At 47.4% G+C, this 18,501-nt stretch overlaps 1 protein-coding gene across 2 annotated transcripts in view; it reads left to right on the top strand.

Annotated features, from left to right (window-relative positions):
- The window catches only part of VPS45 (vacuolar protein sorting 45 homolog), a 63,208-nt gene that overhangs the window by 31,266 nt on the left and 13,441 nt on the right, over positions 1-18,501 (top strand). For both annotated transcript variants that reach the window (XM_079958147.1, XM_079958146.1), the window contains exons 10-14: positions 150-317; positions 4,110-4,268; positions 6,222-6,329; positions 6,434-6,555; positions 17,750-17,881. In XM_079958147.1, the coding sequence (XP_079814273.1) occupies positions 150-317; positions 4,110-4,268; positions 6,222-6,329; positions 6,434-6,555; positions 17,750-17,881 (689 nt within the window). The remainder of the gene's footprint in view (positions 1-149; positions 318-4,109; positions 4,269-6,221; positions 6,330-6,433; positions 6,556-17,749; positions 17,882-18,501) is intronic.

Genomic DNA, 18,501 nt, shown 5'->3' with positions numbered 1-18,501 from the left:
ATGTACCACCTCCCTTTACCTTTACCTCGCAGGGTTCTTAGCAGGGTAAAACAGGGAGAACTTTGGGTACCACCTGGAGCTGCGTTGAGGGAACGTGATTCAGCAGCTGGGCTCTGAGGTGCCCTCTTCCCTTCCTTTCCATCCTTCAGGCCTTTGTGGAGAACTACCCTCAGTTCAAGAAGATGTCCGGCACTGTTTCCAAGCACGTCACGGTGGTGGGGGAGCTTTCCCGGCTGGTGAGCGAGAGGAACTTGCTGGAGGCTTCGGAGGTAGAGCAGGAGCTCGCCTGCCAGAACGATCACTCCAGCGCTTTGCAGGTACCCCAAGCCCTGAGCCTGGAGCCTTCTCCAAAACCCTAAATAAATAAATCCCCTCTTGGTGCGCTGTATGTTAAAATAAACTCTGCCATGGAAGTAGAAGCATTAGAAGGCATGCAGTCAAAGGGCCCAAAGCATATTTTCCCAGCCTGGCTCAGGGATGTTAACATCATACTACTACTACTACTAATAATAATAATAATTTATTATTTGTACCCCACCCATCTGGCTGGGTTTCCCCAGCCACTCTAGGTGGCTTCCAACAAAGATTAAAAATACATTAAATGTCACACATTAAAAGCTTCCCTGAACAGGGCTGCCTTCAGATGTCTTCTAAATGTCAGGTAGTTGTTTATCTCTTTGACATCTGGTGGGAGGGCATTCCACAGGGCGGGCACCACCACCGAGAAGGCCCTCTACCTGGTTCCCTGTAGCTTTGCTTCTCGCAGGGAGGGAACCACCAGAAGGCCCTCAGTGCTGGACCTCAGTGTCTGGGCAGAACGATGGGAGTGGAGACACTCCTTCAGGTATACTGGGCCGAGGCCGTTTAGGGCTTTAAAGGTCAACACCAACACTTTGAATTCTGCTCGGAAATGTACTGGGAGCCAATGTAGGTCTTTCAAGACCGGTGTTATGTGGTCTCGGCGGATGCTCCCAGTCCCCAGTCTAGCTGCCGCATTCTGGATTAGTTGTAGTTTCCGGGTCACCTTCAAAGGTAGACCCACGTAGAGCGCATTGCAGTAGTCCAAGCGGGAGATAACTAGAGCAGCAACAGATTTGGTTTGGTTCGTAGGCCCAAAACCAAACCCTGACTTCGGATCATGGCTTGTTGGCAGAAAGCAAACCACAGTTCTAGGCTCGCTTCATAATTCCAAACAAAACAAACCACGGTTTAGTGTTCCGTGTGAACCAGACATGTTCGTGTGTTTCTGTTTACGTCTAAATCTTCCAGTCTTTCAGCCTCCAATAATGTTGGAAGTGCTTTTGGGGATATCTAACCTGCTTTTCAGTTGACGGCTGCGTTCTCAGCTTTCAAAAGCTCAGAAATGACCAGAACTAAAAAGCGAAAAGAAGAAATTATCGGGGTTCCGTTCTGCGTTCTTAAAGGTTCCCCTTCTCTGGATCCTACGCTCCACCCTCTACTCTAAATCCTGGGATCTTTCAGAGAGATGCTGCTTTTATATAAAGAATTTCTTTGGGGCAGTGGAGATACTTTCTAATTTTATTTTGGGGGGAAAGCTTCACAAGGAATCCTCTGTCTGCCTCCGGAGCTTAGATGGGACATCTGTTTCCTCCGTAACCCATAGAATTCATAGACTGACCCCGCCAGCTGACACCACATCAGTGGGGATGAATTAGGCTTGTCAGCTGTTAACAATGCAGCCCTTTTTATGAGGGATCTTCCGGCGCCTCAGGGGGTCTAGATGGGCAGGGAGGTCAAAGGTCAAAATGGGTGGGTTTAGATGCTGTCAGGGCAGAAACTCCTGTGTGGATCTCAGCTTCCGACCACAGGGAAACTCTCTTTTCTGAATTTTAAGCTGCAATTCTCAAGCTGCTTTGGGGCTCAGAAATGCCTCCGTAGATAAGACAGGGGAATGTCCTTGGCAGTGGGGAAAAAAGTGCATTCTGCACGAACTCAGAGGCAGCCTTCTGCAAGAAGGCTCCCAAGTCAGCCCTCCCGATTCAGCTGGAGATCTTTGCGTCGAGAAAAGGCTTGGACTTGAGTACCCTGAGCCTGTGATGTTGTTGTTGTTTAATTGTTTAGTCATGTCCGCCTCTTCGTGACCCCCTGGACCAGAGCACGCCAGGCACTCCTGTCTTCCACTGCCTCCCGCAGTTTGGTCAAACTCATGCTGGTAGCTTCAAGAACACTGTCCCACCATCTCGTCCTCTGTCGTCCCCTTCTCCTTGTGCCCTCCATCTTTCCCAGAATCAGGGTCTTTTCCAGGGAGTCTTCTCTTCTCATGAGGTGGCCAAAGACTTGGAGCCTCAGCTTCAGGATCTGTCCTTCCAGTGAGCACTCAGGGCTGATTTCCTTCAGAATGGAGAGGTTTGATCTTCTTGCAGTCCATGGGACTCTCAAGAGTCTCCTCCAGCACCAGAATTCAAAAGCATCCATTCTCCGGCAATCAGCCTTCTTTATGGTCCAGCTCTCACTTACATACATCACTACTGGGAAAACCAGAGCTTTGACTATATGGACCTTTGTAGGCAAGGTGATGTCTCTGCTTTTTAAGATGATGTCCAGGTTTGTCATTGCTTTTCTCCCAAGAAGCAGGCGTCTTTTAATTTCGTGACTGCTGTCACCATCTGCAGTGATCATGGAGCCCAAGAAAGTAAAATCTCTCACTGCCTCCATTTCTTTCCCTTCTGTTTGCCAGGAGGTGATAGGACCAGTCGCCATGATCTTAGCTTTTTTAACTTTGAGTTTCTGACCATATTTTGCACTCTCCTCCACCCCCCAAATCTGCAGATGGAAGGCGGTATACAAATTTAATAAAATAATAATAAATACGGAATTCAGATTGTGATGCAAGCAAAGATGCAAGGCGGGAAATGAAACAAGCAATGAAATTACCGTTAAAAATCCAGTCCGTTGCGGCTGCTACAAGAGTTGCTCTCCCAAGTGGCCCGCTGTTCACCGAGACTTGCTGATTTTCAGGCCATCTCTGTGGCTGAAAACGTTTGAGAAGCAAGGCCTTTGATGGCTTTGAAAGGGGAGGGAGCCACCCCATCAGGATGGTTTATGTGGAGCATTTAAGTCGGCCTTTCCCAGCCAAGGCATCTTCCTGACGTTAGATCTAAGCCCATTCATTTCCATGCTTAAACTCTGAGCAGAGCTAACACTGGGCAGAGCTATCCACGTGTTATCTAGACACAAATCTGCAGCATAATAATCATAATTTATTATTTATACCCCGCCCATCTGGCTGGGTTTCCCCAGCCACTCTGGGCGGCTTCCAACAAAAGATTAAAAATACATTAAAACATCAGTCATTACTTCCCTAAACAGGGCTGCCTTCAGATGTTTTCTAAAAGTCAGATAGTTGTTTATTTCATTGGCATCTGGTGGAAGGGCGTTCCATAGGGTGGGTGCCACCACCGAAAAGGCCCTCTGCCTGGTTCCCTGTAACTTGGCTTCTCGCAGTGAGAGAACCACCAGAAGGCCCTCGGCGCTGGACCTCAGTGTCCGGGCAGAATGATGGGGGTGGAGACGCTCCTTCAGGTATACTGGGCCGAGGCTGTTTAGGGCTTTAAAGGTCAGCACCAACACTTTGAATTGTGCTCGGAAACGTACTGGGAGCCAATGTAGGTCTTTCAAGACCGGTGTTATGTGGTCTCGGCGGCCGCCCCCAGTCACCAGTCTGGCTGCCGCGTTCTGGATTAGTTGCAGTTTCCGGGTCACCTTCAAAGGTAGCCCCACGTAGAGCGCATTGCAGTACAGTGGTACCTCGGGTTAAGAACTTAATCCATTCCGGTTTAACCTGAAACTGTTCTTAACCTGAATTTAGCTAATGGGGCATCTCACTGCCGCCACGTGATTTCTGTTCTCATCCTGAAGCAAAGTTCTTAACCCGAGGTACTATATCTGGGTTAGCAGAGTCTGTAACCTGAAGCGTTTGTAACCCGAGGTACCACTGTAGTCTAAGCGAGAGATAACCAGAGCATGCACCACTCTGGCGAGACAGTCTGCGGGCAGGTAGGGTCTCAGCCTGCGTACCAGATGGAGCTGGTAGACAAGATGCCCCGCCGTCGTCCCCCGTCCTAAAAGCCTCGTCCCTCCTGCTGCAGAATATCCGCCGGCTCTTGCAGAACCCCAAAGTGAGCGAGCTGGATGCCACCCGCCTGGTAATGCTGTATGCCCTTCACTACGAGAGACACAGCAGCAACAGCCTTCCCGGACTCATGACGGAGCTGAGGAACAGAGGGGTCTCCGAGAAGCACCGGAAGGTGGGTGGGGGTCCCGAGTCCTCCAGGGGACGGGGAGCAAAGGCTGTGGGGTGGGTCCATACATTGCTACGATACCGCTTCTAATGTGGGTTATTGCTTTGTTTTTGTTCCATTGTTTCTTAATTTGTTTTTATTATTTTGTACATACTTTGGTTTTATTGTTTTTTATTCTCATTTTGTATTTTCTGTTGTCGACCGCCCTGGAATCCTTCCGATGAAGGGTGGTGTACAAACTTGATTAATAATAATAATTGAATGATTTCTGTGTATGATAACAACAGAAAACAAAGTAAAAGGATATAAAAGGTCTAAGAAACTTTAGGATAACAGAAACATAACAAAGCTATTATTTGTACTACTGGAAAATAGCAATGAGGAATACACTGGGGTTGACGGGAAGTCATAGGTAGTAAAACAAGAATGTATGATGAAATGAACTGTATTGGAACAAATGGACCTATTTTTGTGGTTTTTTGAAGTGTCATACGAATCTTTTGTTATCATTTAAACTCCATAAAGGTGGGGGGGGAGGGGGAAAAGATTAATAATAATAATAATCAGTGTTTTTTCTAAAAAAAATGTTTAGGGGTGCTCTCATTTTGACTCCAGAAAATCACCATTTTATAGTTCAAATTGGGGGAGAATAAATCTACTAAATACATTGAAACTGACCAAACACCATGCTAGATTCCAACTCCTACTTCACACATTAAACGCTCACTTCTGTCTGAGACTCAGGAAACACCGTGACAGGAATTGAGGCCGCCGTCAGTGATAGCGACGGAACTGTGACGATTCACTGTTCTAAAGAAGAAACTTAATTTTTTAATTTTTTAAATTTCTTCTCCTGTTAGATTCACAAAATGTTTAGGGGTGTGCATCCCCCCTGGGGAAACCCACTGATAATAATACGTTATTATTATTATTATTATTATTATTATTATTATTTATTATTTATACCCCGCCCATCTGGCGGGGTTTCCCCAGCCACTCTGGGTGGCTTCCAACAAAGGTTAAAAGTACATTAAAACATCAGTCATTAAAAACTTCCCTAAACAGGGCTGCCTTCAGATGTCTTCTAAAACATCAGAGAGTTGTTTATCTATTTGACATCTGATGGGAGGGTGTTCCACAGGGCGGGTGCCACCACTGAGAAGGCCCTCTGCCTGGTTCCCTGTAGCTTTGCTTCTCACAATGAGGGAACCGCCAAAAGGCCCTCGGCGCTGGATCTCAGTGTCCAGGCAGAACGATGGGGGTGGAGACGCTCCTTCAGGTATACTGGACTGAGGCTGTTTAGGGCTTTCCAAGGTCAGCACCAACACTTTGAATTGTGCCTGGAAATGTACTGGGAACCAATGTAGGTCCTTCAAGACCGGTGTTAGATGGTGTTAGATAGGCTGTCTCTGAATCTGGAGGTATCGGGCCAAAGGAAGCCCATCCAGTCCAGCCGCCTGTTCTCCCAGTGGCTAAATACCCCTGAGAACCTAGGAATCAAGATAGACTGCCCCTGACCCTGGAGGTTCCATCAGAACAGGAGAAGATCCCTGCTGAATCAGACCTGAAAGTGGGCCCATCTAGTCTCTTGTAGGTTGAGATAATGTTTGTCTAGTTGGCGGCTTCCACGTTTCTGCTGGATGTGGCTGGTTAAACCATGGAACTCCCTGCCACAGGATGTTGGGATGGCCGCTAACCCAGACGGCTTTGAAAGTCAAGGAATGGACAAATTCATGGAGGAGGAAGAGGGCTGTCGAGGGCTCCTAGCCAGCAGAACCGCTCTCCACAGCAATGCTTCTGAATCCAAATTTATGGAAGCCACAGCAGAGGACTCTTGTTCTTGAATTCTGCTTGTTGGCTTCCCATTGGGGCGTCTGGTCGGCCACTGCAAGACAGGATCCTGGCCTGGTTGGGTCCGGCAGGCTCTTCTCACGCTTTGCTCTTTCTCTCCCGGCTCAGCTGGTGTCGGCCGTCGTAGAATATGGAGGCAAGCGTGTTCGTGGGAGCGACCTCTTCAACTCCAAAGATGCTGTGGCCATCACCAAGCAGTTCCTCAAAGGACTAAAGGTGGGGGCCATTCTTCCAGATAACCATGGTTTTTAATTTCTGCAGCCTCGCTGAGCCCGGAGAGAGCATTCGCTTTTCCCTCTTGTGTTTCCTTCTTCAAACAGGGCGTCGAAAACGTCTACACCCAACACCAGCCGTTGCTGCACGAGACTCTCGACCAGCTCATCAAGGGGAAACTAAAAGACAACCAGTACCCCTACCTTGGCCCCAGCACCCTCCGCGACAGGTAAGGGTGGCAGACGTGATCTCTCCTAGCTGGGGATGCCTTTAGGGGCTGGATCTGGGACCATGCAGAAGCCAGGTGATCTACCTAGCAACCACTGAGTTGCTAAAAAATAAAGTAAGATTGCAGTCCTGAGGTCCAGCGCCGAGGGCCTTCTGGCGGTTCCCTCGCTGCGAGAAGCCAGGTTACAGGGAACCAGGCAGAGGGCCTTCTCGTTGGTGGCGCCCTCCCTCTGGAATAACCTCCCATCAGATGTTAAGGAAATTCTGACTTTTAGAAGACATCTGAAGGCAGCCCTGTTTAGGGAACCCTAACCCTGTTTAGGGAAGCTATGAATGACGGACTATCGTATTTTAAGGGACGTGGGTGTTGCTGTGGGTTAAACCACAGAGCCTAGGGCTTGCCGATCAGAAGGTCGGCGGTTCGAATCATGCGATGGGGTGAGCTCCCGTTGCTCAGTCCCTGCTCCTGCCAACATAGCAGTTCGAAAGCACATCAAAGTGCAAGTAGATAAATAGGTACTGCTCTGGCGGGAGGGTAAACGCCATTTACGTGCGCTGCTCTGGTTCGCCAGAAGCGGCTTAGTCCTGCTGGCCACATGACCCGGAAGCTGAACACCGGCTCCCTCGGCCAATAAAGCGAGATGAGCGCCGCAACCCCAGAGTCGTCCGCGACTGGACCTAATGGTCAGGGGTCCCTTTACCCTTTACCTTATTGTATTTTAATATTTTGTTGGAAGCCACCCAGAGTGGCTGGGTAAACCCTACCAGATGGGCGGGGTATAAATAATAAATTATTATTGCTATTATTGCTATTATTGCTATTATTATTATTATTATTATCCTCACAGTTCTGAACCAAGGCCTGTCAGTAAACGAAAAGGAATTAAGACTAAGAGAGCTGAGTGGGGGGTGCTCGTGTAATCTCACTGTATACAAGTTGTACAAGTGACAATAAAGTATTTCAGTTTCAGTGCTGCAGAGCGAAGGGAGGGGAAGATGGGGCTCGGAAGGCAGCCCACCTAGGAGAAGGTCCTAAATCTCCACTGCCTTGTGGGGATATATTCGGGAGATGCAAAAGCTCGAGAGTAAACGCTACACAAATCTGGAGCAGAGTCCCTAAGACTGTTGGGTGGGGCCTTGAACTCCTCCTTCCGGCAAGCTGGTGCCAAGCGCCTTTCTCTGCTTTCCTTTGGACCACAGCAGCGAACCTGGGGGAGCGGGGTCTTGTTATCTGGACAGCCCAGGCCCTCCAGACACTCTGCCCAGGCTCGCGCCCCAGGGAAGTCACTCTGGGGCTGCCAACATCGCGGTTTGGCTGCATCCCCGGAGGCGCACTCCATCGTCTCTCGAGACAGACGGAAGCCAGTGCCAAAAACTTTGGAGACAGCCCCTAGGCCTGGCTCACTTTGATCGGTTAATTTCAGCGGCGGCGTTTCCTCTATCTGTTGAGCCGTGCCTCCAATTCTGGAGAACGCAGAGGTTGGGGAAGGATTCCCCGATGGGATACAGAATGCTGCAAGCGTGTTTACTTTTAAAAGTGCCTTTTCCCCCCCAAGAGTGGGGTTGTGCTGTTGTTTTTCCAGCATTCCTCGTAGCAGAGCTTAAGCTGCTGATGGGGTCATTGGTTGTGTCTGTCATCGGCTGCCCTTGTGGTTTTTACCCCCTGGGGGGGGGGGCAGGTGCATTGATCGGATCTCGGGACTTACGCAAAAGCAACGGCGTGTGTTTGTGCGGTTTCGCTTCTGGCTCTGTCCCGCTGTCCTCGTGGAGATAACTGATAACAGGAAGGGTGTGGGAGACTTTTTTCCACCACAGACATCGGGTTACGTTGGGAAATAATTCCCATCCCTTCTCTCGGCTTGCTTGGAGCGATCTCCTGTCCAAGCAGGATCGGCAGGGACAGGGGAACACACAGATGGATCCTTCCTCCTTGGGTTTCATAAGATCGTAAAGTCAGAAGGGCCCCCAGGATCAGTCAGTCAGTTTTATTGCACATAGCCAAAGGCTGACGCAATGTACACAGAAACATTCAACAATTAAAAGAAAATATACTGGATTGATACAAAAAAACTTAAAACATTTATATTATCAAGACATTACTTACTCTAAACAGAGCTATAAAAGTACCTTAATATACAAGTTAAGACATTAAACAATAAAATTTATAAGCTCAAATTATCACATGGCCACTAATATGATAATTAATACAATATTCAGAGTTTGGTGATAAAGATAGAATATAACTTAATGTAAAAAGGTAAAGGTAAAGGTACCCCTGCCCATACGGGCCAGTCTTGACAGACTCTGGGGTTGTGCGCCCATCTCACTTAAGAGGCCAGGGGCCAGCGCTGTCCGGAGACACTTCCGGGTCACGTGGCCAGCGTGACATCGCTGCTCTGGCCAGAGCCAGAGCCAGAGCCAGAGCCGCACACGGAAACGCCGTTTACCTTCCCGCTGGTAAGCGGTCCCTATTTATCTACTTGCACCCGGAGGTGCTTTCGAACTGCTAGGTTGGCAGGCGCTGGGACCGAGCAGCGGGAGCGCACCCCGCCGCAGGGATTCGAACCGCCGACCTTTCGATCGGCAAGCCCTAGGCGCTGAGGCTTTAACCCACAGCGCCACCTGCGTCCCCTCCCTAACTTAATGTAGATAGGGTCAAATAAATTCATCTCCTTTACAGTTGGTGGCTACCTTGGCTATATAATTTGCTCTAATTTTCCTAGCGGCAGTTGCAAAGAGTGCTACACGCCAGGTCACACATACTTATCTGTGTCTGCGAGGAGATAGAAAATCATGTCAGAGGGGGTCTGGCCGAGGGTCATGTAGTCCAACTCCCCTGCAGCGCAGGATCTGCAGCTAAATAATCCACAACGGGTAGCCATTTAACCTCTGCTTAAAATCCTTCCATGAATGAGAGTCCACCACCTTCTAAGTTAAAATGAGATGAGCCCTGTGGGCCTCATACAGCAGCGAGACTCTAATAATAATAATAATAATAATAATAATAATAATAATAATAATAATAATATATTATTTATACCCCACCCATCTGGCTAAGATTGGGCGGCTCCCAATCGAGTGTTAAAAACAATACAGCATTAAATATTAAAAACTTCCCTAAACAGGGCTGCCTTCAGATGTCTTTTAAAAAGAAGATAGCTGCTTATTTCCTTCACATCTGAAGGGAGGGCGTTCCACAGGGCGGGCGCCACTACCGAGAAGGCCCTCTGCCTGGTTCCCTGTAACACCGCTTCTCACAATGGGGGAACCGCCAGAAGGCCCTCGGCGCTGGATCTCAGTGTCCGGGCTGAACGATGGGGGTGGAGACGCTCCTTCAGGTCTACTGGGCCTTTGAGGCCGTTTAGGGCTTTCAAGGTCAGCACCAACACTTTGAATTGTGCTCGGAAACGTACTGGGAGCCAATGTAGGTCTTTCAAGACCGGTGTTATGTGGTCCCGGTGGCCACTCCCAGTCACAGTCTAGCTGCCACATTCTGGATTAATTGCAGTTTCCGGGTCACCTTCAAAGGTAGCCCCGCATAGAGCGCAATGTTTTTAGGTGAAAAAGGAGATTTGCTGTCGGTTGACCCAAAATTCTGTCCTCTCTGTGGCCTTGAGGGTCTCCGTTAGCTGGGCTACTACAGCCGTACCTTGGTTCTCAAATTTAATCCGTTCCAGGAGTCCATTCAACTTCTGAAATGGTTTAAAAAGCAAGACACAGCTTCCGATTGGCTGCACTTCCGAGTTTGCGACATTCAGGAGTCGGTTTGTACGTCAACCAAAGTGTTCGACTACCAGGGTACCACTGTATTGGGATTTTAAAAAGGGAAAATAAAGCCGGATATTTAGTTGGACAGGAAAGAAATTCACCAGTTTTATAGAATTGTATAGTTGGAAGGGATCCTGAGTGTCATTTAGTTCACCCCCCTGCTGTGGAAGAATCTCAAATAAAGCATCCGTGACAGACGGCCACCCAGCCTCTCACGTTCTACTACAAGAACAATAGAATTGCCAGCAAAACACCTATATTGTGAAGTGTCCTGTCTGCCCCAGACATTTGATGGGGTATCGCAACCCACGGTTTCCCCCAAAGTAACAGACAGGGAACTGCTGTCTGTTAAACTTTTGTTGTTGTTGAAGAAACTCTTTTTAAAAACCATATTTTATTGCGCTTTACTTGTCAAATTTAAACATCTGCATCATATAGGATTCCTTGAATCCTTTTGACTCCCCTCCACCCTTCCATGGTTACCATTTTCAAACTTTTCCCACTGCTTCACTTATTTTCTCTGTTTTTCTTATATAATCCCATTTTCCCTTCATTTTAATACATTACAAACGTTATTCGAATCCTGCCAAAGTTTTTAGTTGTTTACAGTGTTCTCTTAGAGACATTATAATTCTTTCTCATTCCTTTTTAAACTTCATCACTTCCTAGTTTCTGATTTTCCCGATCATTTTTGCCATGACGGCGTAGTCCAGGGGTCAGCAAACCTTTTCAGCAGGGGGCCAGTCCACTCAGACCTTGTGGGGGGCCGGACTATATTTTTTGCGGGGGAATGAACGAATTCCTATGCCCCACAAATAACCCAGAGATGCATTTTAAATAAAAGAACACATTCTACACATGTAAAAACACGCTGATTCCCGGACCGTCCGCAGGCCGGATTTAGAAGGCGATTGGGCCGGATCCGGCCCCTGGGCCTTAGTTTGCCTACCCATGGCGTAGTCCATCATCTTCACCAGTCATTCGTCTCTGGTCGGGACTTTATCTTCTTTCCATCTCTGGACCACCCTTCGCCCGTAAATCTCAGGGTAGTTCACAACATAAAATGAACAATATAATAACACATTAAATACGTACTAAAATTAAGGGTGCCGAGAGTTGCTGGGAGGGTGGAAAGTTACTGAAACTGAGGTTTGAAGGCGGGGATGGGGGGGGAATGAATCAATTTGGATTCCAGACAGGTCTGATAAAGGGAAGGATCCCCGCGGATTAGCCGTGCGTCTCGCTCCGGGAAAAAGCTGGCCTGTCTCAAAATTTACGACGCTGTCCTTTTCTTATCTGTCAGACAAACTTGCAGAAAGGGACCTTTCTGTCTGGCTCGGAAGGAGCTGAAACCCGCCATTAATATTTTTCGGAGGGGCGCTGTGTGTGACCACCCGCCTCCCCTTCCCCACCCAAAGATAATTCGAGAATGTTTCCTGGCAGGCCCAAAGCGATCCGTAGTTTGCCTCTTGTGAGCTCATAACTCCTTTTCCTTGTTGGTAACTGGAGTGACGGATGGGCCATGAAGCTGTCAGCGGGGCTGCGAAGCATGGACACCATTCGTGACAAAATGCTCCACCTTCCCCTGGGAAATTTTTTATTTTTATTAAAACGCTCATCAGATGCATCGGAGTTCCGTACTACAGAAGCGCAGACCCTTCTCCCCTTTTCCTGAACCTCATTTTGAGGGTGGGGGGAGCTGTGTTCTTTTCAAACTATGGATAAGGAATCCCAATTTAAGGTGGTCAAATCCAGATTTCCCCCCAAACCACATGTTTTGCAGGCACCCTCCCATAGTCCTTCAGCTTTCACAATGCTTCTCGTCTGCCTGGATCGTAGAATCAAACGAGTCGGAAGGGAACCACAAGAGCCATCTGGCCCAACCTCTTCGCAATGCTGGAATCTTTTTCCCCCCCAAAAAATTGTATTCATTTTCCAGAAAAAATTTAAGACAAACAAACAAACAAACATAGATAGATACTAATTGTAATTGAACCAATCTTAATAACATTATTAAGTGACTTCCTCAAATCCCCTGGTTGAATTTCACTGTATATCATTTTAACTGTTTTCCAAAATCAGTCTTCTCAAAAAATTAACTTTGTCACTTAGCATCTTTCAATCTTTCTAATCTAGCTTTAAACATCTTATTTCCTATCCTTACATATTTAAACCCTAAGCCTATGTAAAATTTGCAAGCTTTTCCAATTAAGTTATCTTAACATATTTAGCTAAATAGTCTTTAAATTTTATCCATTCTTCCTGGTGCTCCTCCTCCTTCTGGTCACGGACTCTTCCAGTCCGGTCGGCTAGCTCCGAAAAATCCATCATCTTCATCTGCCAATCTTCCACTGTTGGTGCTTCTTGTTTTTTCTGCAATGCAGGAATCTTTTTCCCAACGTAGGACTCGAAACCAAAGCCCTGAGATGAAGAATCTCACGCTCTACCAACTGTGAGCTCTCGGGACAGAGAGGTGTGTGTGTGTAGGAAGCCCGCTTGACACAAAGGTTAAGATCTCTGGTGCAGCCCCACCTGTTAGCATTCCACTCCTCTGTTGCTGGTTGTGTGATTGTTACTTCACATGTCTGTGTTTACTTTCTATATAAACAAACAAGACGTAACCAGCTGTACTTTTGATAATAAATCAACAGCAGCAACAATTTATTTTGATAGGACGATAAGAAAATATTATTATTATTATTGGCTAATTAATGGAATTGGAGTACAAATTTCACTTCAGAAATTGGCTCCTCCTCACAATTTCTTTTTTTTTTTAATCAAAAATTTTATTGATTTTCCAAAGTTTATAAACAACTAACCAGTTGTACTTTTGAATAAATGAGGTACAGTGGTACCTCGGGTTACATACGCTTCAGGTTACAGACTCCGCTAACCCAGAAATAGTGCTTCAGGTTAAGAACTTTGCTTCAGGATGAGAACAGAAATTGTGCTCTAGCGGTGCGGCGGCAGCAGGAGGCCCCATTAGCTAAAGTGGTGCTTCAGGTTAAGAACAGTTTCAGGTTAAGAACGGACCTCCGGAACGAATTAAGTACTTAACCTCAGGTACCACTGTATAATATTCACTGTGTCAAATTGTAGATTTCAATGGAAGTCTCATAAAGTTCAACGAAAAAAGCCGAAGACCCAGTGGATCAGTTCATTTTCTAGTCAGTTCATTCATAAGGTCCATACATGTATAAATATCTATTCCACCTGTCTGTTCATAGAGTCCAATAATCCACATGAAGGGTTGTTACAGTTCCACAGAGTCTAAGACAAGGATTTCCGGAATATTAGCCTTGTTTAGCCACCCTAGGCTTCATCAGCAGAACAGACTCACATGTAATATTACAGGATAGTGGATCTTGCAACTTTAAGATCCACCATCCTGTAAAATCCACATATGAGCTTGTTCTACTGCTGAAGCCTAGGATGGCAAAACAAAGCTAATATTCCAGTGCTTTTTGACACCCATGTAAGCATCTCCTCTGCCGTGAGAAACTGGGAATGCCCTAGTTACATTGCATTTTATTCTTAAAGTAGAGCCTTAGGAGATTCACAGCCGCCTTTTTGTATTGTTTCCAATGCTGACCTTGGGCCAGAACAGCCTGTCCGTTCATTGCAGGACTTCTTAATCTTCCGTGGGCGGGGAGGGAAAGAGGAACCATCCTGGGTTGGTCTCAGTGACTGGTTTACGGCGAGTCTCTGACAACTGCCCAGGAACCAGTGTTCGATAGCTCTGTGCGCTGGGGACCCTCTGCTTTTAAAAAGGGGTTTTCAAAGCCTGCCGTGAAACGGAACCCGCATTCTGCGAACTGTGTGCATTATTATTGTCGTTGTTGTTGCTTACTCAGTTTGCATCCCGCTCTTAAACTGCGGAACTCACTGCCACAAGAGGCAGCGATGGCCACCCGCTTGAACTGCTTTAAAAGCAGCTAGGGTAAATTCGCAAGGGACGAGAAAGCTCCAAACCAAAATGGGCATCTGGAGAACTGAGCCGGGAGATGTGTGGTTCAGATGTGGGCATTGAGGAAGGACTCGCGACGTTCAAATTCGGAATTTGCATCTCTCCCTATATCAAGTGATCTTTGCAAACGTCGCTTGCGATTCAGGGCTCTGGGCCTGAATATTTGAATGGGCTGAAGTTGCTAACCTGTGTGGAACGGGAGCACGAAAGAGGTGGGGGCATTTTTCGGGGGGGGGGTTCATGTTTGGATTTCATGCTCCCTGCATCCTCCTGGTCCCCAGTGAGTAAGCATTCTTGTGATATGAGCTGTAACAAAACCCTGCTCATGTGTGTGTGTGTGTGTTTAGGGGGTGCGGACCCATATTGCGGTGGAGGGGTGCCAGGTCTGGCCATCTGATCAATCTCCCTCATCCTTTGAAAGCTTCATCAGTTACAAGAGACAGCTTGGGGGACGGGTTTTTCCTTTTAATTATTAAACAAAAAAAACCCAAGCATCTGTCTGTCTCTGTCACTGGATCCGGTTGCCCCAGTTCTTGGGGATCTGAGCAGGCCCAGAACGGGAGCACTCTCATCTGTGTTTCCAGGGGAGTGGAGGGAGGGGATAAAGTATCTGACACCTTCTCCTTCCCTTTCTAAGGGACACGGTTGGCGCTGTGGGTTAAACCACAGAGCCTAGGGCTTCCCGATCAGAAGGTCGGCGGTTCGAATCCCCGCGATGGAGTGAGCTCCCGTTGCTCGGTCCCTGCTCCTGCCAACCTAGCAGTTCGAAAGCACACCAGTGCAAGTAGATAAATAGGTACCGCTCCGGCGGGAAGGTAAACGGCGTTTCTGTGCGCTGCTCTGGTTCGCCAGAAGCGGCTTAGTCATGCTGGCCACATAACCCGGAAGCTGTACGCCGGCTCCCTCGGCCAATAAAGTGAGATGAGCGCCGCAACCCCAGAGTCGGTCACGACTGGACCTAATGGTCAGGGGTCCCTTTACCTTTACCTTCCCTTTCTGGGACAAGGAAGCCCCTATTTGCAGGGGGAAGATGTCAGACTCTTCTATCACGCTGTGGGTTGCCTCCAGCTCTAGCTTTGCTCGGATTAAAAGGTGGAGACATACCGTATTTTTTGCTCCATAAGACCATAAGATGCACCTAGTTTTTAGAGGAGGAAAACAGGGGGGAAATATTCTGAATCAAATGTTGTACTAAACTATTTAATAAACTACCGATATATCAGAATGAGAGTGAGGGACAGGAGTTGTATGTTTCTTTAGTGTGCGCGCTCAAGGAGCGATGAGCGGGGAGGCAGCACGCCCCTGGACGGACCCGACACAGGAACCCCAGCAGCCTCCTCTTGTGTAAGCGGCTCATCTCCCGCTTTGCTGCTTTAAAGCGAGCCACGGAGGAGGGAAGGGGCACCATGGATCCTCCGCTCGCGACTGCAGTGGGATCCCGCTGCCGTCCATAGGCATTCACTCCCTAAGACGCACAGACATTTCCCCCTACTTTTTAGGAGGAAAAAAGTGCATCTTATGGAGCGAAAAATACGGTAGCTGCGATGCTGGGAAACTGGGGGAGGCAAGAGGGCAAGGCAGGGAGCGCAGACCAGACACACACTGCATTTTTAGCCACTTCGGGCTGCAACTCAGTGGCAAAGCACCTGCTTGGCACACCTGGAGACCCCAAATTCAGTCCCCAGGGGCATAGGATCCTGGAGTTGAAAGGGACATTGGGGGGTCATCTAGCCCAACCCACTGCGATGCATTTCCAGGTCAGGCTAGGCAAGCCCTCCTACCTGAAGTGTAGTCAATACTGAGATAGATGGACCCAATGGTCCCATATAAGAGTGGCTGGGGAAACCCAGCCAGATGGGCAGGTGGTGGTTGTTGTTGTTGTTATCGTTGTTGTTGTTATGGCAGCTTTTTGTGTTCCTGTTTTGGGTGGGAGGGATCCCACAGCTAATTCTCCCCTGGTCTCCTCGCTGGCGCAAATAGGACTAATTTAGCCAGCTGGCCCTGGTGATCATCTAATATTTATTGGATGGATTTCCCCCCTATATTGATTTTTCAATTCTGAATTTATTGTTATTCACGTTTTATACTGTATTCTATGCTGTTTTTTGTTGCATCAATTAAGTGTTTTGTTGTTAGCCGTCCTGAGCCTGGGTTTCTGAACCAGGAAGGGCGGGGTATAAATAAAAATTTATTATTATTATTATTATTATTATTATTATTATTATTATTTGTCTGTGTGAACTTCTGACCACTTGCCAATCACTTTGCTGTTTCCAAATATCTCCGCTTCACAGCTCTCCCCGTTTCCTGGAAGCCTTTCTGCTTCCTCTTACCTACGCAAATGCTCTCACCCCCTACTCCTTTCACATCCTGTTTTGATCATACTGTTGTAGAGTTGTAAGGGACCCTGGGGGTCATCCAGTCTACCCCGCTGCTATGCAGGAATCTCAACTAACGTATCCAATGCGTCACCTGCAAAATATACCCAAATTGCCAAACTAAGTTGAAACGACCGGATGTAAACTCAAAAGCAACACTAGTTTCTTTCCCCCAAATAATCTTCACTTTCTCCAGAAGCTGGGATGCATATTCGTTTGCCTGTATAACAACTAAGCCTTGGTTTATCAAGCGATGATTTGTCAAACCGTGGTTGGCTTGATTGGCCAAATCCTACCCAGTGGCTTAACAGTGCTTTGTTTAACTGGCAGCAAGCCGCTACCTGAAACCATGGTTTGCTGTTGGCCTACAAAACCTTGGTTTGCTTTATTGATTCATGAGATACGGCCCTTCAGTATACAATCTCAGGGCAGTTCACAAGGTAAGAATCCCAGGCAAAAGCACAAATAAATAGTTAAAACAAAAACAAGCAAACAATACCCCCCAAACACAATTATAATATTAATCAGCCAAAGGTTTGTTTGTACGGCTTGGTGTTTCGTATAACCCTGACACTCTTCACTGTGGTTTGTTTGACCACCCTGTTTCTGACACCTGCCAAGCTTTCCAAGGGTTTTGTCTTCAGAAAAACAAACCATGGTGGATTTGATCATCTGTGGAATTGCTCTCCGTTAGCTTGCTGTTTCTTGAGCAAACCACGGTTTATCATTGCGGGTCAGACGATGGTCTCCCCACTTAATGGGAGTTGGGCAGGCTAGTCTGGCCCCAAAAGGTATTCTGGGCGCCAAAAGCCATTTCAGGCAGGCTTCCTGCACCTGGTACCCTTTGGGCCAGGGTTTCCCCAAGACTACAACTCCCATCATCCATAGCAAGCAGGAATAGTGGGTGATGGGATTTGTAGTCCAAAAGCAGCTGGAGACCCAAGTTTTGTGAAACCCTGATCTAGACGTTGCTGGACTCCAACTGAACTCTTCCTTCCGGATTTTTCGGTCCTTAAAACGTTAAAATTAGCGCTCTGAATTACCTCCAGAAACGACTCTCTCTCTTCTTCTCTCTGTCACAGGCCTCAAGACATCATTGTGTTCATGATTGGAGGAGCCACGTACGAGGAGGCGTTGACCGTTTACAACTTGAACCGCACCACCCCCGGGGTCCGGATTGTGCTGGGCGGGACAACCATCCACAACACAAAGAGGTGAGCAGTACCCCAAGGACCCCCCCCCGGGTGGGCAGCAGTTCCTGGCGGGTGACGGGCACACAGCATTCAACTGGGTCTTGCTCGGAGTAGACCTATGGAAATGGGCCTCGCTAAGTCCTGCCCATTTTCTTCAGCTAACAGCCTTACACACCATCGCGGCACTGAGAAGGCCAACTTTGTTTCTTGCTCTCGAGATAATAATAATAAATAACAACAACAACAACAACAACAACAACAACAACAACAACAACAACAACAATTATTATTAATAATATTTTTTTATTTATACCCTGCCCTTCCCCGTGCAAAAACTCAAGGCGGCTAACAACAAATTTAAAACACTTAATTATAAAAAGCAGCATTAAATACAGTACAAAAAAAAGGAATAACAATAAAATTCAAAAATCAATTCAGGGGAATCCCCAGGGCTAGCTGGCTGAATTGGTCCTACTTGGGCCAGCGAGGAGGCCAGGGGAGAATTAGCTGTGGGTCTCAGAGCGGGTAATCTTCATAAAAGGGGAGGGAAGGGAAATAAAAGATCAGGCTGAATTCAAATTAAAGGCCAGGCGGAATAGCTCTGACCTACAGGCCTGACGGAAGGTGGTTAAATCCTGAAG

The sequence above is a fragment of the Podarcis cretensis genome (genome assembly GCF_951804945.1).
Source record: "Podarcis cretensis genome assembly, chromosome: 16".
In the NCBI taxonomy this organism is placed as follows: domain Eukaryota; kingdom Metazoa; phylum Chordata; class Lepidosauria; order Squamata; family Lacertidae; genus Podarcis; species Podarcis cretensis.
The sequence above is the reverse complement of the archived record's forward strand: the minus strand, read 5'-3'. Positions and strand labels throughout refer to the sequence as shown.